Raw genomic sequence first — 24942 nt, 5'->3', positions numbered from 1 at the left:
GCTTCGCCAGTACGCAATCTGCCCGGTCCCTGCTCTCACACTTTGCCAACACACACCGTCGCCTAAGGAAGCCCGAGCCGGCGGTCACCGCAGCTTCAGCGGAGAGCGCAGAGGTGCGGGCAAGGGGCAGGCAGCCCGCGCGTCCTAGTTTTCCTCCTGAAAACAAGTGAGCTCCCGGGGGTACGGGGCAGAGTTGCCCGTGCCTTTCGGAACTCCCTGGGCCCCCCGATGCCCCCAAAGCGGCCCGTTTCCCCCAGACGGAGGCGCTGTCCTGCGCGGACCCCGCCCACGCCCCGGGGCCTCCCGCCGAGCCGGAGCCCGGGTCGCGGAGCCCAGACGGCCCGCCAGCCGAGGGGACGTTCGAGAGGTGCACCGAGTGCCCTCGCAGCGCCCGCCTCCCCTCGACGACGCCGGGCGGGTGGCCGCGGCGGGGACTCGGGGTGGCCGGGACCCGGCCCTACTCACCCAGGAATAGCCAGAGGCCGCGCCGCGGGAGGCCGCGCAGGCCCGGGGCCATGGCGTGCGCTGCCGAGCCGGGTCCGCCCGCCGCGCGCCCCGCCGAGGACTGAGCCGCCGCGGCGCCGCGCCGGGGGCGGGAGCGGTGGGAGGCGGCCCGCCCGGCCCACTGCGGCTCCCAGGGTGGCGGCGGCCGGGCGGGGGCGGCGGTGAGCGCCACCCGGAGGGGAGTGGGGCGGGCCAGCACCTGCCGCCCGCCGCGCCGGGAGGAGGCTGAATCAGCCACGCGACCCAACCCACGCGAGTCGCCGGGACAGTGTGCGGAAGCGCGGCCCGGGCCCGAGAGGGTTGCGCCTCAGGGTGAGCAGCGCGCGGAGTCTGCGGAACCCTCCCCCGCAGCTGCCCCCTCAGGCTCAGGGCGGGGGCCCGAGCCCCGCGACCCACGCACAGGCGCTCCTGAAATGTTCGCCAAATGGACAAGTTAAAAACTAGGTATGGTCTTCTAGACAGGGGACCTGGGTCTCCACCCGGGCACCGCCGGCTCCGTAGGTTCTGGCCACTCCTGCCGGGGGCCTGCATGGGGGGGGCTGTGGGGTGTACAGAAGGCCAAGACCGCGCTTCTGCTTCCCCTCCCCCACAAGGTGCAGACACTGGGTATCCCGTGGGGACAAACAAGCTCGCTGCTTGGGAGACTCGGCAGTCAGAACAGGACACACGGGCCCAATGAGGAACTGGAGTAAACGCAGGACATAAGGGATGGCGGAAGTGAAAGGTGGCCCAGATGGACTGGCTGGTAAGGATGGGTCAGGAGAAGCAGGGAGGTCGCGAGGCCGTTGGATCAAGTTTTGACTCAGCTTATGTAGAAAGCTGACAGCGTTAGACTTGCCTTGGGAGGTGGTGGCTGGCGAGTGTGGAGACTGATAAGGGCAGGGAACAGGAAGCTTGGGGTATTCTTTTATAGTGATCAGAGAAGGGCTCCCGGGGGTGACAGGGCCCTGGAAAGCCTGGAGGAGGAGGAGGTTTCCTGAGACATAAATTGCCAGGCATCAGCCCAGGGCAGCTGAGCCGGCCTGTGGCTGCCTCTCCTTGCAATGGTTCCTTCTTGTGACCTGTTCCAAGGAGAACTCTGGGCAACAGAGTCCATTTATGCACATGCGTACGAATCAACCACTGCCCGTTCGTGCGTGGTCACATCCCCTTTGAGGCAGAAAAGGACAGTGCCTAGCGCACAATCTGTGGTCAGTTTGTATGGACTGAGCCCTTGTCTGTGCTAAATGAAAGGGAACAGAGCCACCTGCTGTCAATTTAGAGAACAGGAGGCAGCTGACACAGGCTGGGAGGGCTCCAGGTGTCCTGGGAGTGAGGGGTCTGTGTCAGATGGTGGGGGACAGCACATGCTCTCTTCACCTGATCAGCCCCTCTTCCTGAACCTCAGCAGGACACACCCCGTCGGGTGGGCTGGCCTCCCACTTTATTCATTTAGCAGACACTGGAGTCCTTACCGTGCTAGGCAGACGATGCAGGCCCTGCCCTTCGGTTGCTGAATCTAGTGGGGCAACCTCCCCAAATCTCAGTAAGGTGAACACCGTGAATCAGGAACCACACACGGGGTGTGGTGCATGGCTCATCTAAGTGTAAGAAGTCTCGCGGGCTGGGTGGGGGAGGAGGCTCGGGGACTACAGGCGGGGATCATGCCTCCTGGGCAGATGAGAGGGCCCCAGCCCAGCCCTGGGAGGGAGAACACGCCCCTGAGTGCTGCTCAGACTCGCCCTCCGCCCGCAGCCCGCCCGCCCTCCCACTCCTGGCTCTGGCCCTCTCTGCACAGCCCTAGAGCTGGGCCCTTTCTTCACCACTCAAGGCACCTGGTACTCCTGTACATTTGTCATCGGGCTCAGCGGCAGCCACCTGCAACGTTTTCTGTTTGAAGCTCAAGTGCAACCGGAGGCGAGGCTGGGGTAGGGGAAGCCCCTTGCCATTTCTCCTCCCCATTTTCTCACCTCCCCCCGCCCCCAACAGACATGTGCCTCTAACAAGACAAAGGGTATTTCTCAAATTCTTGTGCTTTAAGTTCCTGCTTCTCTTGGGAATGCCAAAGTGTGTGTGGGGGGTGTGCGCACTGTGGCGCTTTCTGGCCTACTAGTTTTCATATCTGCATCCTGGGTCTGGGTAAGAGATGCCCCAGTCATAACTATGGGTTCCCCTTCTGCAAAGGCAGGGAGTGAGGCGAACTCTAACACTTGCCCCTGCAGCTACGGCCCGGATCACAGAGCTGACCACTTAGCCCGCCAGGTTCCGTCCAATGCATCTGTATTGCTGAGTAGTAACAGGTAGCTCGGAGAAACATTCCTCGCCCAGGCGGGATGGGGTTGAACAATGGGAGAGGAGAGAAATGGCCAATGCTTTACTGCACGCACAGCAGGGCTGAAGAAACAGCTAGAGAGTTCAGCAAGAGCGCAACAGCACTACAAAGCCTGCCTTAACTTTAGACTTCTGCCTCCACCCGGGATGAAGGCGTCAGGGCTGGATTTACCCTCACCCCTGACACTAAAAAAACCGGACAAAACAGATGAAACAACAATTGTCACACTGGGCCGCAGGCCACAGGCACTGCAGGACAGGGACCCCTGAAGGTAGGGAAACAAGTGAGGGGAGCCCTATGCTTGCTTGGGCAGGTGGGAACCCCAACAGAGTCTGGGGTTTCCTGGAGTTGAGGGAAGCCGAGGCATCTGGAGCTGGCAGGGCTGAGGGGAAAGAGCCACAGGGAGAAGCCCACAGGGACTTCCCTCGAGTCCCAGCCTCACGCGATCCACGCCTGCACAGAGGGCACGAGCTGAGGCGGGGACAAGAACCACGGGAAAGGAGCAGGTGGGAACAGGCCTGTGAGCTCAGGCTGGGCAGCCCCAGGTCCCACCATGTCGTGGGAAAACCTGGAGAGCACGACACTGGGCAGAGCAGTTAGAAGGGCACTGCCTTGTAGGTGGGAAAACGATAAAGCCTGGCCCGGGGCGGCCTAATAAGGCTTCAAAGTGAGACCTGACAAGATCAAACGATTCCCAAAGGCAGAACACAGTAAAAGGACAAAGTGCCAGAGAACTACAAGACAACTCAAGTGGCCGGATACATGTGCAACCGGAGTCCTGGAAGACAGAAACGTGTGAACTGCTGTGCAAACACCCGGCCATAAACCTCTGAGTTCCGAACATCAATACACCCCACGCACAAGACACATGAAGGAAAAAAAAGGCACATCACAGTCAAATTGCTTAAACCCAGTAACCAACCTTAGAAGCTGCCAGAGGGGGAAAAGCACATTACATACAGAGGAACAAAGATGAAGGTGAGAGGAGAACCCTCGTGGGAAACAACGCAAACCAGGTGACGACCAGCAAACATCTGTAAGCACTGAAAGAAAAAACATCAAGTGTTCTACAGACAGTTTTTCACCAATTTGCTGATACAAAGGGAAGGTTTTGCTGGTGCCTCCCACCACCAGGCTGGCAGTTGAGAGGTTACACTTCGGTCCCGGTCAATGCTGAAGTAGTGGGTCCACACAGGTCTGTAAGGGGTAACCACTCAGCTCTGGGACTTGTTTGCACAGCCCAACTGTTGGTAAATGCGAAACGAAAGCAGCAGCATCTCAGGAGCATCCAGCATCACCAACTCCTGTTTTTTTGCAAATCCCCCAAGGGGTTTTGCTATAAAACCCAAAACACTTGGGACTTGCAAGTGGCTCAGGGGAATGTCAGTTGCATAGCTTCCTACTTCCCAGAATGCCCTCTCCAAAATCAATCAAACAAAAAGGAGTGAAAAGTGAATTCTACACAAAACTATGCCGTCAGCTCATCACCTGGCGAATTTTATAACTGCAAAATTACTGGGTAAAAGGGCAACCACCAAATGCTGGCGCGAGCTCACACCCATCCACACGCGTCCAGCCCACCTTGGCGACGAGCAAAGGCAGACTGAGAGGAACTGGGGGACAGGACAGGGGTGGGGGGCTGGTAAAGGGGCCTATGGGCGACGTGGAACAATCACCAGAAAGAGTGATTCGGAACATCCTACATATGAAAATCATTTAAAAATGTCCCAATACCCTAGAAATTAGTAAAAGTCAAGTTTCTCCAGAGCGACTGCAGAAAACCAGGTGGGCTTGCACATGTGAACTGAAGAACCCCCACCAACTGAAGACTTTTACACAAATGCGCGATGTAGCTACACTGAAGAGGTGAGGAATAAAAGACACAGCCTAGTCAATTTAGGAGATATTCTGACTGTACACTGAGGCTGAAGACAGAAGAGCCACGGGCAAACGCTACCCCCCAGCGAGTGGATGTCTCTGCCTGGGCTGTGGCTTAGCAGTGCTGGAATGACGGTGTGACACCAGGCTGGAGCCAGTACACATGGGTGTGTCTGTATGCACAGGTGACAGACACATCTCCTAGCTGTCTGCCCAGAGGGCCCACCCCCAACGCCCACCGTGAAGAGCACATCTACTGACCAGGCCTGGGTTTCTCAACTATTCTCTAACGACAGGAAACAGCCTGTTGGAGGAGGGACAGATTCCAGGGATTGGCATGGAAGGTACAAGATAAGCCTAAAATATCCTGTGATGTCAGAAAATAGAGCAAGTACTTGAAAAAGGATGGCGATTTTCAAAAAGACACAACCCAACGTGAAGGAGTTCCCAATGGCTAAAGCTGGAATGACCTGAGTGACAAAAGCAATGGCAGTATTGTATTTTAACTCACAGAATAAAATAAACATCAATGCGTCCATACTGACATAAATAAATGAACAAATGAACAGGGAGAAGAGACAGCTTTTTCTTACAGGGAAAGGCTAATAAAGGAATGAAGAGACATACAAAATCGTCATTAGACAAACACTACAAGAATAGTTGTTTTAGGCAAGATTTGCTAATGGAGGCCTAAACCAGAAAGCAAGTTTTAGGAGAAGCAGCTGTTTGCATACATCCAAGGTATTGCTCAGCTACAAAGGAAAAACAGTAACTGTACGTGGAGAAACCCAGCAGAGGCCACTTCAACCGAGTGATGAAAGAAATGTAACACCATGAGAGACATGTCACATTCCCCAGACACGATGTGCTGAGGACACATCACTGCTGTCGCAGTCATATCAAGAAACACAGAATCTCAACTGAATCAGGAGAAAACAGTTGATAAATGAAAATCAAGAAGCATTCTACAACACAGCCAATCAATTCTCATCAAAAATGTCAACATCATGAAAGACAGTACTTAGGAACTGTCACTGACTAGCGGGGACGAAGAGGACACAATTACTACATGCAGGTTGGGTCCTGGAACAGAAATGAACATTGGGGGAAAACGAGTGAAACTGGACTAAGACCCGTGGCCAGCAGTGTTGCACCGATGTCAATTTCCTGGTTTTTATAATTGTACTATGGTTATGTAAATTGTTTACATCAGGGGAACCTGGAGGAAGGGCACACATGAAGTCTTTGTACTATTTTTGCAATTTTCTGTAAGTCTAGAATGATTGCTAACTAAAGAGTTCCACAGTTGTATCCCACACACGTCATCTGAACACTGCCTGTAACTGTTTCCCACAAGTTCTTAGTGAACACAAACAAGCCTCATTACTGGGACAGCGTGTGTGCGTGTGCGTGTGCCACGGAGACAGACAGAGACAGAGACATCGGAAGCCTTTTGAGCCAGCTGCACTTGATTTTACAAGCTGGCAACTACATATGTAGGTTCATTTCCCCCTTTCTCCTGCAGGCCACACCACGAGTCGGTCAGCATACCAAAGATGCAGCAGCACACGGCCTGCGGGGTCCGGGGCAAATGCCTCAATTCACTCCGTGCGTGGCAGCGGACACTTCTCTTACCTGCACCTTACACAACAGACCACGGAGGCACATTGCAAGAAATAACATAACTTGTCCAAGGCTAACCTCAGCTAACAAAGTTGGAGCAGGAATCTGAACCCAGAAAATCTGGCTTCAGAGTGTGCCTTCTAAAACAGCATTAGAAATGAGCCCCCAGTTTGGTTCTTGGCTTCCTAGCAGTGAGAGCAGTCATTTATAGCAATCAATGTCCATAATATAAACTAATGACATTCTCAGACCTGTCAGGATACTTTACTATTAATCATAACTGTCATGATGTGACCTTGTCTCCCCGAAAATCAGACCCAGCCGGACCATCAGGGCTCATGTGTCTTTTGGAGCAAAAATTAACATAAGACCCGGTATTACATTAATTGTATTATACTGGGTCTTACATTAAGTTTTGCTCCAAAAGACGCATTAGAGCTGATGGTCCTGCTAGGTCTTATTTTCGGGGAAACATGGTAAGATGTAGTTCTATGCAAATACTAGTAGCTGGGGTTTATACAACACTCATAGCTCATACATAACGGGCAAAGGTACAGAGAGACCCTGTAAACCATCTTATACTGTTCCTGACAGTTTTCTCGAGATAGCAAGTATGCTGTATCAGTTTTCTATTGCTGATGTAATACATTACCACAAATGTGGAGGCTTAAACAACACAAATGTATTGTCTTACATTCTGGAGGGCAGTAGTCTGATGCGAGTTGTACTAGGCTAAAATCAAGATGTCGGCATGGCTGCACTCTTTCTGGTGGCCCTAGGGGACAATCTGCTCCTTGCTTTTTCCAGCTTCTACAGGCCATCCTTATTCCTTCCTCCATTTTCAAAGCCGGGAACAGAGGGTAGAGTCCATCTCGAAATGCCACTTCTCAGGTTATCTCTTCTGCCCCCCAGTGAATCCAGCAGCATCTTCCTATTTCAAGGTTTCAGCTGATTAGCAACCTTTTGCACACGACACACCCACAGGTTGCAGGGATGACAGGACAGCTTGCAGGGCCATTATTCTGTGACCACAAGAGCTAACACTTATTAGACATCTTACCGTGTGACAGGCAGACACTTGCTAGTAAGTCACAATGCTCAATAGTGAAAAAGCGGTAAAGTCAGCATGTACAGAACCTGGGTGGAGAGCTACCGGCGTCTCTTTGAAAGGGAACTATCCTGTTATCCGGAGCTTCTTGGTTACCCGTCTTATCTCCTTTGACCAGAATTAACATTGGCACCAGGCAGAGCCAACTGGGAAGCTTTACTCCCACTTTTTTGTGATTGTCTTAGGGTATGTAATGTTCCAGGTCTCTGGTTATCTCTAAACATAGTAATTATCTATATGTTCTAGTTGATATAGCTAACGTGCTTTGGTGTCCCAATAATACACTATGAGAGAAAAACAATGTAAGTACGTTAAAATTATCTGAAACTTTGCTAATTGAAGACATTTGGAAACTTGGAATAATTTGACCAGTTTTTAAAATTCTATAAGAATTTTATATAATTAATGTCAAATTAGAGATTTTTGAGAATAAGATAATTTTTTTTTACTTGTGGTTCCAAGAGATTCATGAATTGCTTCAGTTTATACATTTAACTTAGGAAGCTTAATTAGTGACCAATTTACTGGTCCTGGCTGAAAGGCTTTTGATCACAAAAGTTGCCTGATCTTTACCTTTAGTTTATGACGAGGACGTCTTTATTTCAAAAAACCAGAATGTTATAATTTCAAACGACCCTTTCTATATTTTCCCCAAATTGAATGCAGTAACTGGTCTCTGGTAGCCTCAGAGGGAATTGCACTTCATCAACTCCTTTTAGAAACAAACGACTAGAGGTGTGCTTCTCATGCTGCTCGGACATTGGAAATAACGTCTAGCCCCTGTTTCCGCTTTACTCAACGCCAACTCTGAATGCAGCCTTTTAATATAAATGCCATGTGATGTAACATGTGGGGAGAAATCTAGGATCTACTAATTTGATATATGGCCCAAACCAATGATTCTGAAGTTTCACTTAATAGGGTTCTTTTAATTTTTCTTTTTATATTGTGGAACCCAATTCCTGATAGACATTAGGAGTGGATCTGGTAATAACTGGAGACAAAGTAGTATATGAAATAAAACCAAAAGTCCCATAAAAAAGGAAAAATGTGAAATCCTGTAGTTTGATGTGTAGCATTACCATCCATGTATATTCCACATAAACACTGGTAGGTTAACTTATACTTGGAAATGTCACCAAACCTGCAGAGTATTAACTTTACAGTGGTACTAAAGACTCTGCCTTTATTAAATGTAAATACATCAAACATAAATGTTAAATGGGTAACTTTTAATCAAATGATATGAGCTAAATACTGAAACATTTTAAACATTCAAATGAAATGCATACTTAAAATGTTCACCTTACTACTGTGTTTTCCCGAAAATAAGACCTAGCCGGACCATCAGCTCTAACGTGTCTTTTGGAGCAAAAATTAATATAAGATCCAGTCTTATTTTAATATAAGAGCGGGTATAATATAATATAATATAACATAATAATAATATAATACCAGGTCTTATATAATATAATAAAGTATAATATAAGACTGGGTCTTATATTAGTTTTTGCTCCAAAAGACACATTAGAGCTGATGGTCTGGTTAGGTCTTATTTTCAGGGAAACACAGTATTAGTAAAACTGTATCTTTAAACAGTATGTTACTTTAAAAAAGAAATTTTAAAAATTCATGTTATAAGGCATAAAATTGGGCTTTGAAAATTGTTCCAATTTACACTCCAACCTAAAATAATAGGACTTATTACTAAACGAATGTAAGCAATTTGGTGACCACTTAAATGTAAGTACTTTACCAAAACACACACACACGGGTGCACTCTTCTTGTTGAAAACAGGGAAAATACATCTAAATGTTTTTTAATGAAGTCATAAAAATGCACTAAATGTATCAGCAGTAATTGAATTATCTTGGAAAGTTAAAAATACACATTCCAAAACGTTGGTGTATTTATAGATTCAGTTTATTCTTCTGTTATTAGAGTCTTAAAATAACTGAAAACTGAACCCATACAGGAACTTCAGGTAGATAGATTACATTTTTTTATGTAGAGAAATCATTTAATGAACTCCGAAACAAATAATAAACCTTCTTTTAATATTTAAAAAAACTGATTTAACAAAGGTTTTTTAAATGGACACGACCATTTTTCTGATCCAAAATATACAGCTTGAAGTCTCTAAGTAACAAGTTTGAAATATAAAGTTTATAAACATTAAACGTATTTTTCAATTTTATATAGAGAAGATCTTAATACTGTAGAAATAAGAGTTGCTAGGTTTTACAGGAGGGCATAAGTGGAATACCAGAAACAGCCAGACCCATTTATCCGGCCTATTGAACGACACCATCTTGCTATCAGTTTGTCCTAAGTGCTGGAGAACATTATCTGCAGGAGGGAATGCTTTCCAAAGAAATTCTACAGGTCAAGAAAAGAAGGGAGAAATCAACAATGAAATGTGCTGATGATGCGAAATCCATTATGTCAGCAGAGCATATAGCTAGTTATCAGTACACTCTACTACCAAAGCAGTCGTCATGGAACTCCTTTATCATACACCGAGGGTGCCAAAAAATGTGTACAAGTGGACACTTTGGTCAGTGTTGCTCAAGCAGTAGTTCGCAGTAATCAGAAGTGTCTGGACTCTGATGGTAACCACTTTGAGCACCTCTTGTAATTGCAGAAGTCAAATGTGACCTGTATTCATCTTTTGTAATTGGTATATATTGAGTATTAAAATTTTAATACAGTTTTCCTCTCTTAAAATGTGTACACATTTTTTTGGCACCCTCTGTACATATCATATGTACTCATTTACTACTAAATTCTATCCCCCGACTAAGTGTATCACTAAATCCCACTACTAGATCAGGAACAGAAACAGGCCACCAGATATTAAATACACAGAGAACTATTCAGACTGTTTCAACAGAGAGAACTGGATTATCATCATGGTAACAACGTGGCAATGTCTTGAACAGAAAATCACTGAGGTGAGATGTTAAAGCTACTTCATTCACTACGAAGTTACTATCATAAAGGCAGACTCACGAATACTGGTTGCCTTATGAATATCTATTACATGAAAATTATTACTCTTAAGACAAACATGACCCTGGGAAGTGAATCTGAAAAGGAAGCTCTACTATGCACCCTTGAGGAAATGTTATATTCATGTGCAATCTCCCCACAAACGCTGCCTTAGTTTAAGTACGGCCCCACCCCCAGTTATTTTCTAGCCCATTGCTCTGCTTTATTTTCACTGTCAAATGCGTCACTATTTGAAGTTATCTTCTTGATTTATTTCCTTCTCCTCTCTGGAATGTAAGCTCCTTGGGGGCAGGAATAAATACTCATAGACTATTTTTCTCCTTTATTCTATTCATATGGTAAACTACATTGATTTTCAAATGTAAAATGAACCTTCAGTTCCAGGAATAGTCATTTTGGCCATAATGTATTTTTTTAAATTGTTGGATTTAGTTTGCTTCTATTTTTTAAAGGAATTCTGGTACCCATATTCACGAGATTGGTCTATTATTTTCCATTCTTATAATGTCTTTGTTTTTGGTGTCATGACTATACCGATTTCTCTGGAAGACTTTAAGGCTGATATTCCTTCCTCCTTAAATGTTTGGGGTAATTCATGAATAGAGCCATCTGATTTTATTTTGTGGGAAGGGTTTTAGTTATGATTTAATTTCTTTAATAAATGCAACCCTAGTAAGATTTTCTATATCTTCTAGTGTGTTTCTGTTAAGTTGAATTTGGCTAGGAAGTTGCCCAGTTGTCTAAAAATTAAATTTAAATGTATTAAAGTCATTCACAATGCACTTTTATTTTCAAAGTCTGTAAGATCTGTAGTGATATATCTTTTCTGAAAAAAATTCTTTACCTTGGTTATTTGTGCCTTTTCACTTTTTTTTGCTTAATCAGCTTTATCAGGGGTTTATACATTTTATTATGTCTTCAAAAACCAACTTCTGGCTTTGTTGATCCTTCCTATTACGTGCTTGTTCTTATTTCATTAGTTGCCACACTTCTGTATTTCCATTATTATACTTCCTATGGGTTATTTTCCTTGTTTTATACTTTTTAAAAAAAAATAAATTTTACTGGTGAATATTGGGGAACAGTGTGTTTCTCCAGGGCCCATCAGCTCCAAGTCGTTGTCCTTCAATTTAGTTGTGGAGGGTGAAGCTCAGCTCCAAGTCCAGTTGCCGTTTTCAGTCTTTAGTTGCAGGGGGTGCAGCCCACCATCCTATGCGGGAATTGAACTGGTGACCTTGCTGTTGAGAGCTCGCGCTCTAACCACCTGAGCCATCCGGCCGCCCCTATTCTCCTAACTTCTTGCGTTATACTTCGTTCATTAATTTTCAATCATTTTTCTTTTATGACATGGGCATTTATAACTATCCATTTCAATGTACACAGCTCTAACTGCATTCCTCGAGTTCTGAGGTGGAGGAGTTTTATTATCATCCACTAAAACTTATGTTCTCATATTCATTATATGATTTCTTCTTTCAGTTGCTGGTTTAGACATTTACTTCCAAAACTGGGGATTTCCAACTTATTTTTTCATTATTGATTTCTAAGTTATTTGAATTGTAGCCAGACAACACATTCTTTTTCCAGTCTTTGATATTTATTGAGACTTACTCGTATTTTATGGTCTGGAACATGGCCCAACTTTGTAAATATTTCAGGTAACCTCAAGAGACTTGACGTTATTGCATGCATTATGTTCTAGATAATGTCCAATAAGTTTGTTATTTGGATTGTTCAAACCTTCTATATCATTACTGTTTTTTGTTTGCTTCTTCTATCAGTTAGAGAGGTATGTTAAAATGTCCCATTATAATTTTTCCCATTTTTCCTGGTAGTTTTGGAAATATTTGCTTTCTATATTTGAAAGGTGTTTTATTTGATGCATACTAATTTGGAATTGTTATTTATTCCTGGTAAATTGAATATTTCTTTGTCAGTAATTTTACTGCTTTCACGTCCACTTTGTCTAATACTAGTATAGCATGATTTTTTTCATCCTTTTATCTTTTGATATACTGTTTTTTAGATATGTCTCTAGAGACACTATACAGTTGGATTTTAAAAACCCAATCAGACAATCTTAGTCTTTTATAGGAATATTTAGTTCATTCACATTTATATGGAATTATTGACATAACTGGGTTTTCATCATCCTACTGAGTACTTCCTATTGGTCCTGCCTGTTCTGTGTTCTTTTACTCTCCTTTGCTACCGACTTTTGTACGATTTTCTATTACTCCATTCCCTCTCCTCCTAGATTATCATTGGAATTATATGCTTTTAAAAATTCTGGTAAAATATACATAATATTGTTCTCCAATCATCACCACCATCAATCTCCAGGACGCTTTCATCTTCCTAAAGTGAAATTCTTACCCATTAACTGCCCCCCCCCATTTTCCCTCCCCAGCCCCTGGCACCCACCATTCTACTTTCTGTCTCTGTGAATCTGACTACACTAGGTACTTCATATAAGTGGAATCATACAGTATTTGTCCTCCTGTGACTGGCTTGTTTCATTTGCTATAAAGTCTTCAAGGTTCATCCATGATGTAGCGTTGAGTCAGAATTTCATTCCTTCTCAAGGCCAAATATTCCATTTTATGTATAGATCAATTTTATCCATTAACTCGATAGATGCTTCTTGTGAATAATGCTGCTATGAATATGGGTGTATAAATATCCGTTTAAGTTCCTGCTTTTTCAGTTCTTCTATACCCAGAAGTAGAATTGCTAGATCATATGATAATTCTGTTCAATGTGACAAACTGCCATACCGTTTTCCACAGCAGCGACACAATTTTACATTCCCATTTCTCCACATCGTAACCAACAATTATTTTGTTTTTGTAATAGTCATCCTAGTGGGTGTGAAGTGGTGGTATCTCATTGCAGTTTTGATTGTATTTCCCTAACGATGAATGATAATGAGCTCATTTTCGTGCACTTATTGGCCATTTGCGTATCTTCTTTGGAAAAATGTCTACTCAAATTCTTTGCCAATTTTTAAATGAGTTGTTTTTGTTGTTCAGTTGTAGGTGTTCTTTATATATTCTGGATATTAACCCTTATCAGATACCATGTTTCCCTGAAAATACGACCTAACTGGAAAATAAGCCGTAGCATGATTTTTCAGGAGGACGTCCCCTGAACATAAGCCCTAATGAGTCTTTTGGAGTAAAATTTAATATAAGACCTGGTCTTATTTCCGGTGAAACACAGTAGATGATTTACAAATATTGTCTCCCATTCTATGGGTTGCCTTTTCACTCGGTTGACAATGTTCTGTGATGCACAAAAGTTAATTCTAATGAAGTCTAATTTATCTATCTTTTCTCTTGTTGTCTTTTTTTTTTTTTTGCTCCAAAAGACGCATTAGAGCTGATGGTCCGGCCGGGTCTTATTTCCGGGGAAACATGGTATGTCATATATTTTAATTACATGAGACCCTATAAAATACCATTATTCCTGTTTTATAGCCTCAGTATTGATACCACATTCTGATCTTCATTTCTTTTGAGTCTCTGAACTTTCATCTAAAATCACTTTTCTTCTTCCTAGAGAACATTCTTTTAGTATTTTCTTTACAGTGGGTCTCCTTCTAACTAACAAATTATCTTAGTTTTTAAGTAAAAATACATTTATTTCACATTTATTCCTGAAGGTTGTTTTCCTGAGTATAGAATCCTAAGTATGTAGAATTATTTGATAGGTTCTGTGAAAAATCAGAGGTCAACATAATTGTTGTACACTTAAAGTAGATTTTTCCCCCGTCACTGCTTTATTGATTTTTTTGGCGCTGATTTTTCAAGCACTTTTTCTCTGACGTACTGAGGTCTTTTCATTTTTTCCTGCTTGGGATTTGAGTGGCTTTATTCCATTTACGGCTTGATGTTCTTCATCGTTTAAAATATATTCTAGCCATAATTTTTTCAAATATTGTACATGCTCTATTTTCTCCCTTTTGTTAAAAACTCCAGTTGCACAAATAATTAGACCTTCTCACTATATCTTTATGTCTCTTACCTTTTGTTTTCCTTTTATCTCTCTAGGTTTCATTCCATAGTTTTTTTCTGATCTATCTTTCTAATTCTCACTTCAACTATTTATCTAATATGGTGTAGAACCTACTGAGTTATTAAGTTATTCTATTTTTCATTAATGAAATTTCCATTTTTAAAATATTTTCAGCTCTATAGTGAAATTCTCAATCCTTTCTTTTGTCTCCTTGAACATAATACATCTGAATCAGTTAGCTTTTGCTGTGCAACTTATCACCTTCAAAACTAAGTAGCTTAAAATGACGACCACCTTTTTGCCAGTGAGCAACGGGTTGGCCTCCCTTGGGTGACTCCTGTCGTCTTGGCTGGGCTTAGTCATGCATCTATGGACAGATGCGAGGGTGGGTGGTTGCTCTGCTGATCCATGCTGTTCTGTCATGTGTTTAGGGACAGTTGGCTGTCAGCTGGAATGCCTTGGCTATCCTCCATCTAGTCTGCTGTCCTCTAGATTGCTATCTGGACTTCTTCATGTGGCTGCAGCAAATTTCCAAGAGCGAGCAATCAAGACCTCTTGGACTAAGCTTGGAAATGGCAGGACTTGTCAAAGAAAAAGGCCACCCAGATTCAAGGGCGTGGGAAAACAGACTCTACTTCTTGATGGGGGGAGCTTCTAAGTCACATTGCAAGGGGCATGGATACAGGGAGGGAACAATTATGGTCATTTTTGCAAACAATCTTTCATATATACATACACATATACTTTTTAAAGTGTGTCCGATAACGTAAATAGCTTGGAGTCCCTGTGGGTAGTTGCTATTATTTAGCGTTGATACTACTTTTCATTTCTTTGGTCTTATTTCATTTCCGATTAGTTATTTTTGATTGTACACTCTTATTTACAAAAGAAATAGTAAGTGTCAAAGTGTTAGTGAAACTACTGAGGCCTAAAATGATATTACTTTCTTCCAGAGACTTCTGACCTGCGTTTCCCCTAGGTGCAGGCAGGGCAGCACTCGTAAGTCCAGATCACCTCCATCCAACCCAGGAAGAACTTCTGAAGCTGAGCTACAGTCCCTCTGACGAACTACCTATTTCTGGTTCGAAGGAATTCCTAGAGTACAGCCTGTTGGGGGTCCCAACCCCACTGCGGAGAGTTCACTGAGGCCACTGCCCCGCTTCAATGCTATCAGAAGGGTGGCTTCAACTCCTAGTGTCCCTCTGCAATTAATAGCAGGGGAAAGTGGGCCCAAACGATGGCCCAATTTCCCTCAGACTCATCTTCTCTGTATGTGGCCCAGTCAGTCATTATTATCTTGGTAGCTTTCCAGTGCCTTCAAGCCAATGTTCTTTACATTTCTTCAGCTTTTCCAGCTGTTCTCCGTGGAAAGTCAGCTTTAATCACCCAGACAGCTGTGCCTGGAAACAAGTCCCCATCCACTATTTTGTATAAAGGGATTCGGAGTTTGTGTGTGGTAGTTTAAAAGTATACACACGTATTTTCAGTACACTTTTCTTCAGGAGGTGGGGCTTCATTCCTCTCCTGTTGAGTGTGCACGTCAGAGTGACTACATCTAATGGAACACAGCACTGACAGGGGAGTGTGACTCCTGAGGCAGCTTCCATCTTGCTCTCCCTGGTATCTCCTGCCCTGGGGAAGCCGCTGCCACGGTGCAGCCCCAGGGAAAGGCCCGTGTGCTGAGTTCGAGGCTTCTCGCCAGCAGCCATGGGAATGACCCACCTTAGAAGCAGAGCCTCCAGACTCAGTAGAGCCTCCTGATGACTAAGGCCCAGGCAGCTTCTTCACTGCGACAGCATGAGGCCCAAGGCCAAAACCACCCCGCTAACCACCTCTGAATCCTGATCTGCAAACTAGGAGATAAACGCTGCTCAAGTCCCTTAGTTTGTGGGTAACTAGATTTGCATTAACAATGAACTAATACAGTACGTCTATTTTTAAATTTTATAATATTATTTTTATTTTATTTTAAAATAAAACTTTTTTTATTTGGAAAAAATGAAATCAATAGCTTAAGTTTTAAAGTACCAGTTAAATATAAAAGATATGATTGACTTACCTCCTACTGCTTCTTTTATTCCTAACTGGAAGCAGAGTTTTTCAAAACAGATGAAGTCATTTCCACAATAGTATTAATAGATAAGCCATTCAGAAAACCTTTATGATTTATTCTTACTTCCTGAAGAGCATCTATAATACGGTCTCTGTGCAAAAGGAAAACATACATGAGCATTTGTCCTTTCCAAAGTTAACGTACTCCAAAGATGGCTAAGTTAGTGAATTGAACTATAGTTCTACATAAAAATTTTATAACCAGTTAAAATATAATTGTGGTCATTACCTGCTAACTTCTGGATGTAATTCTGCCAGTCTCTTAATGATCTTGGTAAAGCTACGCAGATTCAATGTATTTGGAGGTATGAATCGAACAGGTGTATCAGGTAATGATTTAGTAGATTCAATCTGTTTGTAATTCTTCTTGACACACTAAGTAAGCATTGTAAAAGACTTTTAAAACTCAGTACCTATTATGCAGAGACAATCCAGCTTATTCAACTAAAATAAATTTTAAAATTATAGTACAATAGTAAAATTAAAATAGTAATTACAATATTAATTCAAATTGTAAAATAAGACCTAAGAAATTTATTTTGATTTGGGATTATTTATACCAAGTAGATTTACTTGTGCTGTGTTCAGGGCCATGTATTACAAAAATGGCAAACACGTTTTCTTATAGCAGTGATCAAGTACATGAGGCTACGTCTAAAGAAACTTTCTCAGCCGGTATTCCTCATCTGAGCCACAGGACACAAATGACGTTAACTATTTTCTCAACACCCCAAAGATAGGATGTAACCAGTTCTGCTCCAGATAGACAGGAGAGAGGTTAATTCATTACATACAATACACATCTTAGGCTCAGGGTATGAAGGCTTAATTCTGACAGAGAAAGCCTGGTCTACATGGTAGTTATAAATACCTCTAATTTACTAACTAGGTAATGAACACAAACTATATGCCCAAAACTGTACTACATGCTGGGAGGTAAAGGGGGCAGAAACTAGTGATAGAAAACAGAATCCCCTCCACTTATGGATCTTATAATTCAATTGAAAAGACAAAATTATAATGATCAATTAATTACTATCAACCAGGCAAGTAGGTTATAAATTGTATGAAACCACTCATAAAAGCTCAATAAAGGAAGAGCTGAGGTTTTAAAGCCTATTAAAAATCAGGATAAGATATATAAAACATTAGATCTGTCACATCAAAATATGATCGATTTTACTTATTTGCTATTGCTTTGTCTCCTTCACTAGATTTAAGCTCTCTAAGAGCTCCGAGTTTTGTCTGTTTTGTTCACTGCTGCTTTCCCAGTGCCTAGAATAGTGTACACAATTGGTATGTAATATTTGTTAAATAAATAAAAGTTTGAGCTATAATAGCTTAAGTGATAGTTAAAACCACAGAGAGGATGAGATTTCCACGAAAGAACCAAATTACTGGTAACCAACAATGACAGCTACTATTTATTGAGTACATTCTATGCCAGGCACCGTTGTAAGAATTTTTCTGTGTTAACTCATTTAAACCTCACAACAGTTGTGAGGTCAGAACTACTATCCCCATATTAAGACAAGGAAGCTCAGACCAACGTTTACGAAGACCCTCCGCCATGTGACGAGTAGGTAGCAGAGCCACATTACATTGTATTGTTCTTTACCTATCACTGTTCTGCCTCTAAATGAATAAACATAATGAATAAATGTTGAGAATCAGAGAAAAAGAAAGGCGACAAGAAATTGCTGGAAAGGTAAAAGAACTTGAGAGAACAGTTTAAGGAAGCTGGTAATGGGAGCCTGTGCCCTCCAGCCATGGTGCCCCATTTACACCAACAGCCTTCCCTCGGCCACGATAGGGCCCACTGCCCCAGCTGACGGGAGCACGAGTGCTGGCACCTGAACCGATGAGCTCCAGAGTCACGGGCTGGGCCAGCTAGGGTCCCTGTCTGCAGATGAGGAACAGGAACACAGAGCAAACGAGTCAAATAACAAGAGCTTGAACTGAAAAAACACTGTGCAGTTAGAATTAAGCAAAAGAAAGCCAAACGGAGGGAGGAAGAGAAAGCCATGAGCACACAGAGAGCGCCAGTGTGCAAAGAGAGGCAGAAGAATAGCACACACCGGGGTGCAGAGGCAAGAAACCAAACCTGAGAGAGGAGCGGGGAGCCACAGCTCGCTAGTCTGCAGTTCAGGCCCCGTGGAGGGCCCCCAAGTGTACTTTGTTTCCTTCTTTCCTAGAGTGGATTGAGCTTGTGTACCAAGCAAACCTCATCCTAAACATGAAGTTTCGCTGAGATGAAAGGAGAACAGTTTCAGGAGGATGATCAAGCATCAGACAGGCCAGACGGTCAGACAGAAGGGAGATGAGGGAAAGACCAACAAAAAGTCACTAGTGACAACAGACATAGCAGTTAACATTTTAAGAGACTAAAGTAAGATTATTAGGATGAAGAAGAGAAACAAAGACATCCAGACATTAGACATCAACTACTTGTTTGGGAAGCTGAGCAGTAAAAACAGGACAAATAGGGATGGCAGCTTCAAAAGAACGAAAGTCAAGTGCAAACCTTGCCAGGATGAGGAAGAGCTGTGCCTGAGTGTAAGTAGAGAGAGGTCTGCGAGTGGAAATGGAGTCACGGAAGGCACAGAAAAGGGATGGGGTAACTCCAAGCAGGAGTGATGGGACAGATGGGATAAAGGCTAGAAGAGATCCCTTTCTCTTATTCAACAAATATCTATTTGTTCATCCATTTATTAAAAAGGGATTTGCTCTGATCTATAGATTCAAAATAATCCTGGTAAAAACCAAGTGGGATTTTTTTGGTAGACATTGACAAGTTGAATTATAAAATTTATACAGAAAGACAAAGAGAACAGAAAAGCCAAAAAAATTTGCAAAAGAAAAAAGCGGGAGGACTCATTCTACCAGATTTCAAGACTTACTATGAAGCTTGAATCATCAAGATAATGTAATATTGATGGAGAGACAAACAGACTGATAGACGAGAACAGTCTAGAAACAGACCTACACAGATATGGTCAACGGATCTTTGACAAAGGTGCAAAGATACTTCAATAGAGATAGGATAGTCTTTTTAACAATCATGCTGGAACAATTCCTTATGTAAAACAAAAACAAACACAAGAAGAAAAAAAAACCCCAACTCAATTCATTCCCACACATTACATAAAAATTCACTCAAAATCTCTGTGACAATGGATTTCTTAGCTACAATTCTAAGAGCACAAGTTAAAAAAGAAAAAACTGATAAATGGTACTTCATCAAAATTAAAAACACCCCTGACAAAGATACCATTAAAATGAAAAGACAAAGTACAGGCTAGGAAATAGTATTTGCAACTCACAAATCTATCTGATCAAGAGTTTACATTCAGAATATAAAAAGCTCTCAAAATACAGTAATAAGAAAATAACCCAATAAAAATGGTCAAAGTATGGATAGGAACGAACTGCCGATACATACAACATGAATTGAGCTCAAATGCATTAAGGTAAGGAAAAGAAACCAGACTAATAAGGCTACATGCTAGTATTCCATTCATATGACATTCTGGAAAACACAAATTCTAAGAACAGGAAACAGAGCAGAGCACAACAGTGTGTTTTAGAATGAGGGGCTGTTCTGTATCGTGATTGGCAGTTACATGCCTGTATGCATTTTTGTAAACACACAGACACCAAAAAGAATGAATTTCACTGCACGTCAATGTTTAAAAAACTGGTGGAATGCCTGTGGAGCCATGAGAGAAAAGTTAACAAGGCAACTTTGTCACTTTCCCCGTGGTGTTTAAGACCTCAGTGAGATAAAGATGAGGGCATGTGGGAACAGAGCCCCAGAGAGCAGTTTCCAGGCTCTCGGCCTCACGTGGAAAGGTGCTGGCTCGGGTAGTAGATGGCCATCAACTGGGACGAGTTGGCCATTGGCTGTTATCGGTTAGCCATTAGCCACTGATATAACTGCCGTAGCCAAGCTAGAAAGGTGGTGGTGTAGTGGCATGGCGCGGTGGAGTGTGGATTGCGGATAGCAAGAAGATGGTGGCTGAGTTAGCAAGCGCGGATGGCAGTTAGCAAGTGAGGGTGGTTGGCAGAGACAAGTGGACGGCGGGTTGCGGATCTTGTGGCTCCTGTTTCCTGTGTCTCCAACCCAGCCGCCAGCAAGAATATAGTGGTATGACTCCCCTACCTATGGCTCCGTGGGTGTTCCTTTTTGGCCCCACCATATCCTGAGTTATGTGGGGAGCGGGACTAGAGACCCCGCAGGCTGCCGCGAGTGACAGGGCATACATAATAAAATGACTGCAGTTGACGGCTTTGACAATTACGAGATAAGGTTAGCTGTGATAAAAAGCATGTCCAAGAATAGAGACAAAAAGACTGCGAGGTAAGGCACTGGCAGAGCACCTGGTTAAAGTGAAAAGGAAATGCGTTTTCTGGAGCTGGGCCTGCAAAGATCTACATTTTCCTCCGGGAGCAGCTGGAGTTGTACCAACACGGACCAGGTGGATCCAAGGTTAAACACATTCAGATGAACGTTTTCATTCCCACCGCCAGGTTGCTGATTTGAGACTTATTTGTTCTCCAAAGCTAGTTATTGCAACACTGCATATACAAAAACCATTTAAGGGATCTATCAAGAAAACTAACCTTCTGGCCCAAATGGAAAAACTCACTGTCTTGCTCAGATCCCAGCTGCCTCGGCCGAGTTCTGGGCAATCTAGAAATGGAGGAAGCGGAGTTGATCTCTTTGCTGGTCCTTTTCGCCAAATTATTCAAACTAACTCTATGTCCACTTTTGGAGGAAAGTGGTGAAGTATATTCTCCAGGAGTTTTAACAAGCTGCACATTTACTGATTTTCCGTTTATTTCTATCCCATTCATTTCTTTCACAGCCATCTTTGCATCACTGTTTTTTTTAAAAGCAAGAGATGCATATCTAAAATATAAAAGCAGAAAAACAGTATGTGATTTTAAGTGATCCATTTAAGACAAAATTAAACACCTATTTTTAATAAATTTCAAACCCAACTACAAAGAGGGTCCTTTCTTATTGATAAAGATTTTAATATCTGAAATAAACAGCTATCATTTTTAGTGCTAAAACAGTAAAGGTATTTCCATTGAGCTATTGTCATTATTATTTGATACTTCTGCATGTTCTGACAATGTCACAAAACAGAAAGTAGCAACAGACATATGAGTATATGTAGGTGATATAGCTATCTACCTAAAAAATATAAAAGCATCAACTAAGAATTACAATAAAAATAATAAAAATAAAATTTTCCAAGCACCTGCTACATGCCAGGCTTCATTCCTACTGCTTCACTCATTTAACCAATAAGGTTTCACAGCAATGCTATGAAGGTACAGGTATTATTAACCTTATGTTATGGGTAGAACCTGAGGTACTGAAATGGTAAGTAATTTGCCCAGATTTATTCAGCAAGTTATTGATGGAGCTGGGAACTGAACCCAAGCCATCGGGCTGTAGAGCCCATTCTCTTAACCAATGTAACTACCGCCCTATGAAATAAGATAAAGTGCACAAAAATCAGTAACTCTCCTATATATCATTAGTAACAAGCTAAAAAGTATAATAAAGAAGGGTCTGATGAAGAACAGCACCAATTAACGGGTGCAGCTCTGTGTTACTGTGTGTCCCTCTGCTAGACCAGGAAAGCCCAGTGGGAATGGCCCGAGGTATCACCACTTGGTGGATGTCTAGTGCAGAACCTTTGGCACACAGCGGACACCTAGGAAATGCACATTTATTGAATTTGGAAAACATACCTGTAATTACTAGAAGAATCATAAATGGAAATTTCAGCAACTTGGTATTTCTGGAAATGAGATCTTAAATCAGCCTCAAAGAGAAATAAAAGTTTGTGAAAGGTATGAAAAACCAAGAAATCAAAATACAAACACTTAATAGATCTGAAAACAAAGCTCAAAAAGTACAGCCTCGCATACCTCGGACACTGAAGGGCAGAGACTGCCGACGTGTATCAAGTAACATTTATCTCTTCGTGAGGGTTCAACACTCTCTTTCTCTGCTTGTAGAAAAACAATACACAACAGCAGATGACCATTACTGTATGAATATTTTTAAAAGAAAGTGTGAAAATTGTTAAATATTTTATTTTCCATTAGCAAATAGCAGCACTAGACTGAAGACCAAGAGCCTGGAATAGTTTTAAGATTGAAGATTTCTGGGCCTTAATCGTATCGTTTTAAAAATAAAGAGGTCAGACTGGTTGATATTAAGTCTCCTGTAGCTCAGAAATGGATCAATAACATCTAAACAGAGTAATGAATTACATCATAACTGAGAAAGTGTCTTCCATCTGTTTCTTGTTCAGAAAAGTGCTGGCTAAGATGCTGGATGAGCACAGGATCCCCCCGGTCCCCCATTAATGCTGGCCAGGTCTCTCTTATGTACATTCCTTTGCTGGGGAAAATCACACCAAGGAAACCTTTAAATCAGACAAATACCAACAGCTGGTAGCTGGTATATAGCTTTACAGTAATGGTAATGGCACATAAGAAAAGGGGGGGGGGAATAATTTAGATAGCACTATTTCAGAAATCACAAATATTAGGATTATATATTTTTTCTTGTTTGAGAAAAAGACTGCATTTTCACAGTCTCTACTTTGAATAGAACCTTGTCTGAAATAAAAAAGGATTCACTGAATTAACATTCTTTCACGTTACTATCAAAACCCATAACTGGCACAGAGAGGGGGTACACAATACATATTTGTTAAATGAATTCTTAAAGCTTTTATTTACATGTTTTACAATTTTTGTATAACAATGGGATATTTATAATTTTTTTACTGACTAATAATAATAATAATAAACAGTGCTCCCCATAGTCCAGGCAATACGCCAAGCACTTTATATACATCATGTCTTGGAACACTCAACACCACCCCGTGAGGTACAGCTGCCATCATTTCCATCTTCTAGGAGGTCACAAATCTAGTAAGTGGCAGTGCTGGCCTTCAGACAGAACCTTCATTAACCTACTTCATCTAACTTGCTTATCTTTATCTCTTTGGTTTATAATGTGCAGAGACAATAGTGAAACTAATTATTTATCTTTATAATTTATATTTTTCCATTAGGGAGAGGAGGGCACAAAGAGCTACAGTATAAAAGGAGAAGCCAGTGAGAAGGAATCAGGAGACAGACATTCTCCTGTCCCCTCACCTTGCACCAGACCAGTTCAATACAATACACCTCCTGAATACCCCACGTGCGGAGCACTGTACCTGGCTTGGGACAGGCAGTGAACAAAACACACCAAAATCCCTGACTGCAATGAGCTACTTACTATGTGAGTGTGGGAAGGCAGTCAATATATCAAGTAAGCAAAATACACAGTAGGTGATAAGTGATAGGGAGAAAAATGCAAGGAAAAAGAAAGTAGTTACAATAGACTAGATGACATAATGCCATTTATTTTAAACTGTATATGTGTTAAATATATACATAAAATACATAAAAGAATGGTAAAGAATATTAATAGTGATTATTGCAGGTTAGAGAGACTTTAGGTAATTTTAATTTTTTTATACTTTTATATTTTACTTTAATGTATTAATAAGCATTATTTACACAAGCAGGAAAAAATATAAAACCATTGCTATTATGTAAAATAAAAGAAAAATCCACTTAAGTATATACGAAAAAATAGAGGAAAGTAGCATACTATTAGAAACAACAGAAGGGTGACAATCACAGATACTAGAGGAAATTCCAACTGTAATAAACAAAAAGATGAAGACATTCCTGAAACGACTAAACCATTAGAGTGAGGGAAAGCAGTTTTCATGCGCAACACCAGTTTGACAGAGGGTCCTGGCTGCCCGATGGGAACTGGGAAGCACGCTGGGTTCAGCGTGTAACGCACAGCTGGCCGTGCCTGCCCGCGGCCTGGAGGAGACCGCGCTGCGTCCCGAGGGAGTACGTGCCTCGGGCAGCCCAGAGGGTGCTGTACCTCAGCCTGCTAACAAAACCCTGCAGCTAAGCTTTTAGCAGACAGTTTTCTGAAAGAGAAATGAACATTTTAAACTGATTTACTCTTTAAAAAATTGACCTCCAAATGGCTAATTTTCTCATTTTTTGTATTTATAAAGGAAAGCCACAAACAGGAATAAAATATTACAGCAGCTCAGTCTCCCAGAGTAACACAGAAGACAGGAAGCACTATTGTACACAGAAGCTCCGTCAGGATTTCTCAGTAAATTGTTAAGAACCAACCTAGTGGAACCTTCGGATCCCCTCCACCTTGTCCGATTTGGCTTCCTTGTGTTCCTGAGAAGTCCGCTCCTGTCAGGTTCTCTTTAGCGTCAAACCAGTCTTCGCTGATTTCTTGATAGCTTTTGCAGC

At 42.3% G+C, this 24942-nt stretch overlaps 2 protein-coding genes and 1 long non-coding RNA gene across 9 annotated transcripts in view; 1 reads left to right on the top strand and 2 right to left on the bottom strand.

Moving 5' to 3' along the window:
- Positions 1-666, bottom strand: part of RAMP1 (receptor activity modifying protein 1) — a 38221-nt gene extending 37555 nt beyond the window's left edge. Inside the window, exon 1 of one of the 2 annotated variants that reach the window (XM_074315859.2) lies at positions 466-666. In XM_074315859.2, the coding sequence (XP_074171960.1) occupies positions 466-517 (52 nt within the window). In that variant the 5' untranslated portion in view covers positions 518-666. The remainder of the gene's footprint in view (positions 1-465) is intronic. The other variant, XM_019740936.3, reaches the window with a different exon arrangement.
- Positions 667-806: 140 nt separating this feature from the next.
- Positions 807-24828, top strand: LOC109452164 (uncharacterized). 2 transcript variants are annotated; one of them, XR_012490498.2, is made up of 4 exons: positions 807-948; positions 1098-1249; positions 13808-13856; positions 15408-16458. It is a non-coding gene; the product is annotated as an uncharacterized LOC109452164 (long non-coding RNA). The 2 variants fall into 2 exon arrangements; XR_002138105.3 differs by lacking the exons at positions 13808-13856; positions 15408-16458 and adding an exon at positions 24690-24828.
- The window catches only part of RBM44 (RNA binding motif protein 44), a 36477-nt gene continuing 20861 nt past the window's right edge, over positions 9327-24942 (bottom strand). For 4 of the 5 annotated variants that reach the window (XM_074315849.2, XM_074315853.2, XM_074315848.2 and 1 more), the window contains 7 exons: positions 24814-24942; positions 22516-22598; positions 22336-22409; positions 21190-21478; positions 16796-16941; positions 16514-16658; positions 9327-9804 (listed from right to left, as the gene is read on the bottom strand). In XM_074315849.2, the coding sequence (XP_074171950.2) occupies positions 16535-16658; positions 16796-16941; positions 21190-21478; positions 22336-22409; positions 22516-22598; positions 24814-24942 (845 nt within the window). In that variant the 3' untranslated portion in view covers positions 9327-9804; positions 16514-16534. The remainder of the gene's footprint in view (positions 9805-16513; positions 16659-16795; positions 16942-21189; positions 21479-22335; positions 22410-22515; positions 22599-24813) is intronic. The other variant, XM_074315855.2, reaches the window with a different exon arrangement.

Source organism: Rhinolophus sinicus, chromosome 17 (genome assembly GCF_057876585.1).
Source record: "Rhinolophus sinicus isolate RSI-liver-muscle chromosome 17, RSI-T2T, whole genome shotgun sequence".
NCBI classification, from domain to species: domain Eukaryota; kingdom Metazoa; phylum Chordata; class Mammalia; order Chiroptera; family Rhinolophidae; genus Rhinolophus; species Rhinolophus sinicus.
The sequence above is the reverse complement of the archived record's forward strand: the minus strand, read 5'-3'. Positions and strand labels throughout refer to the sequence as shown.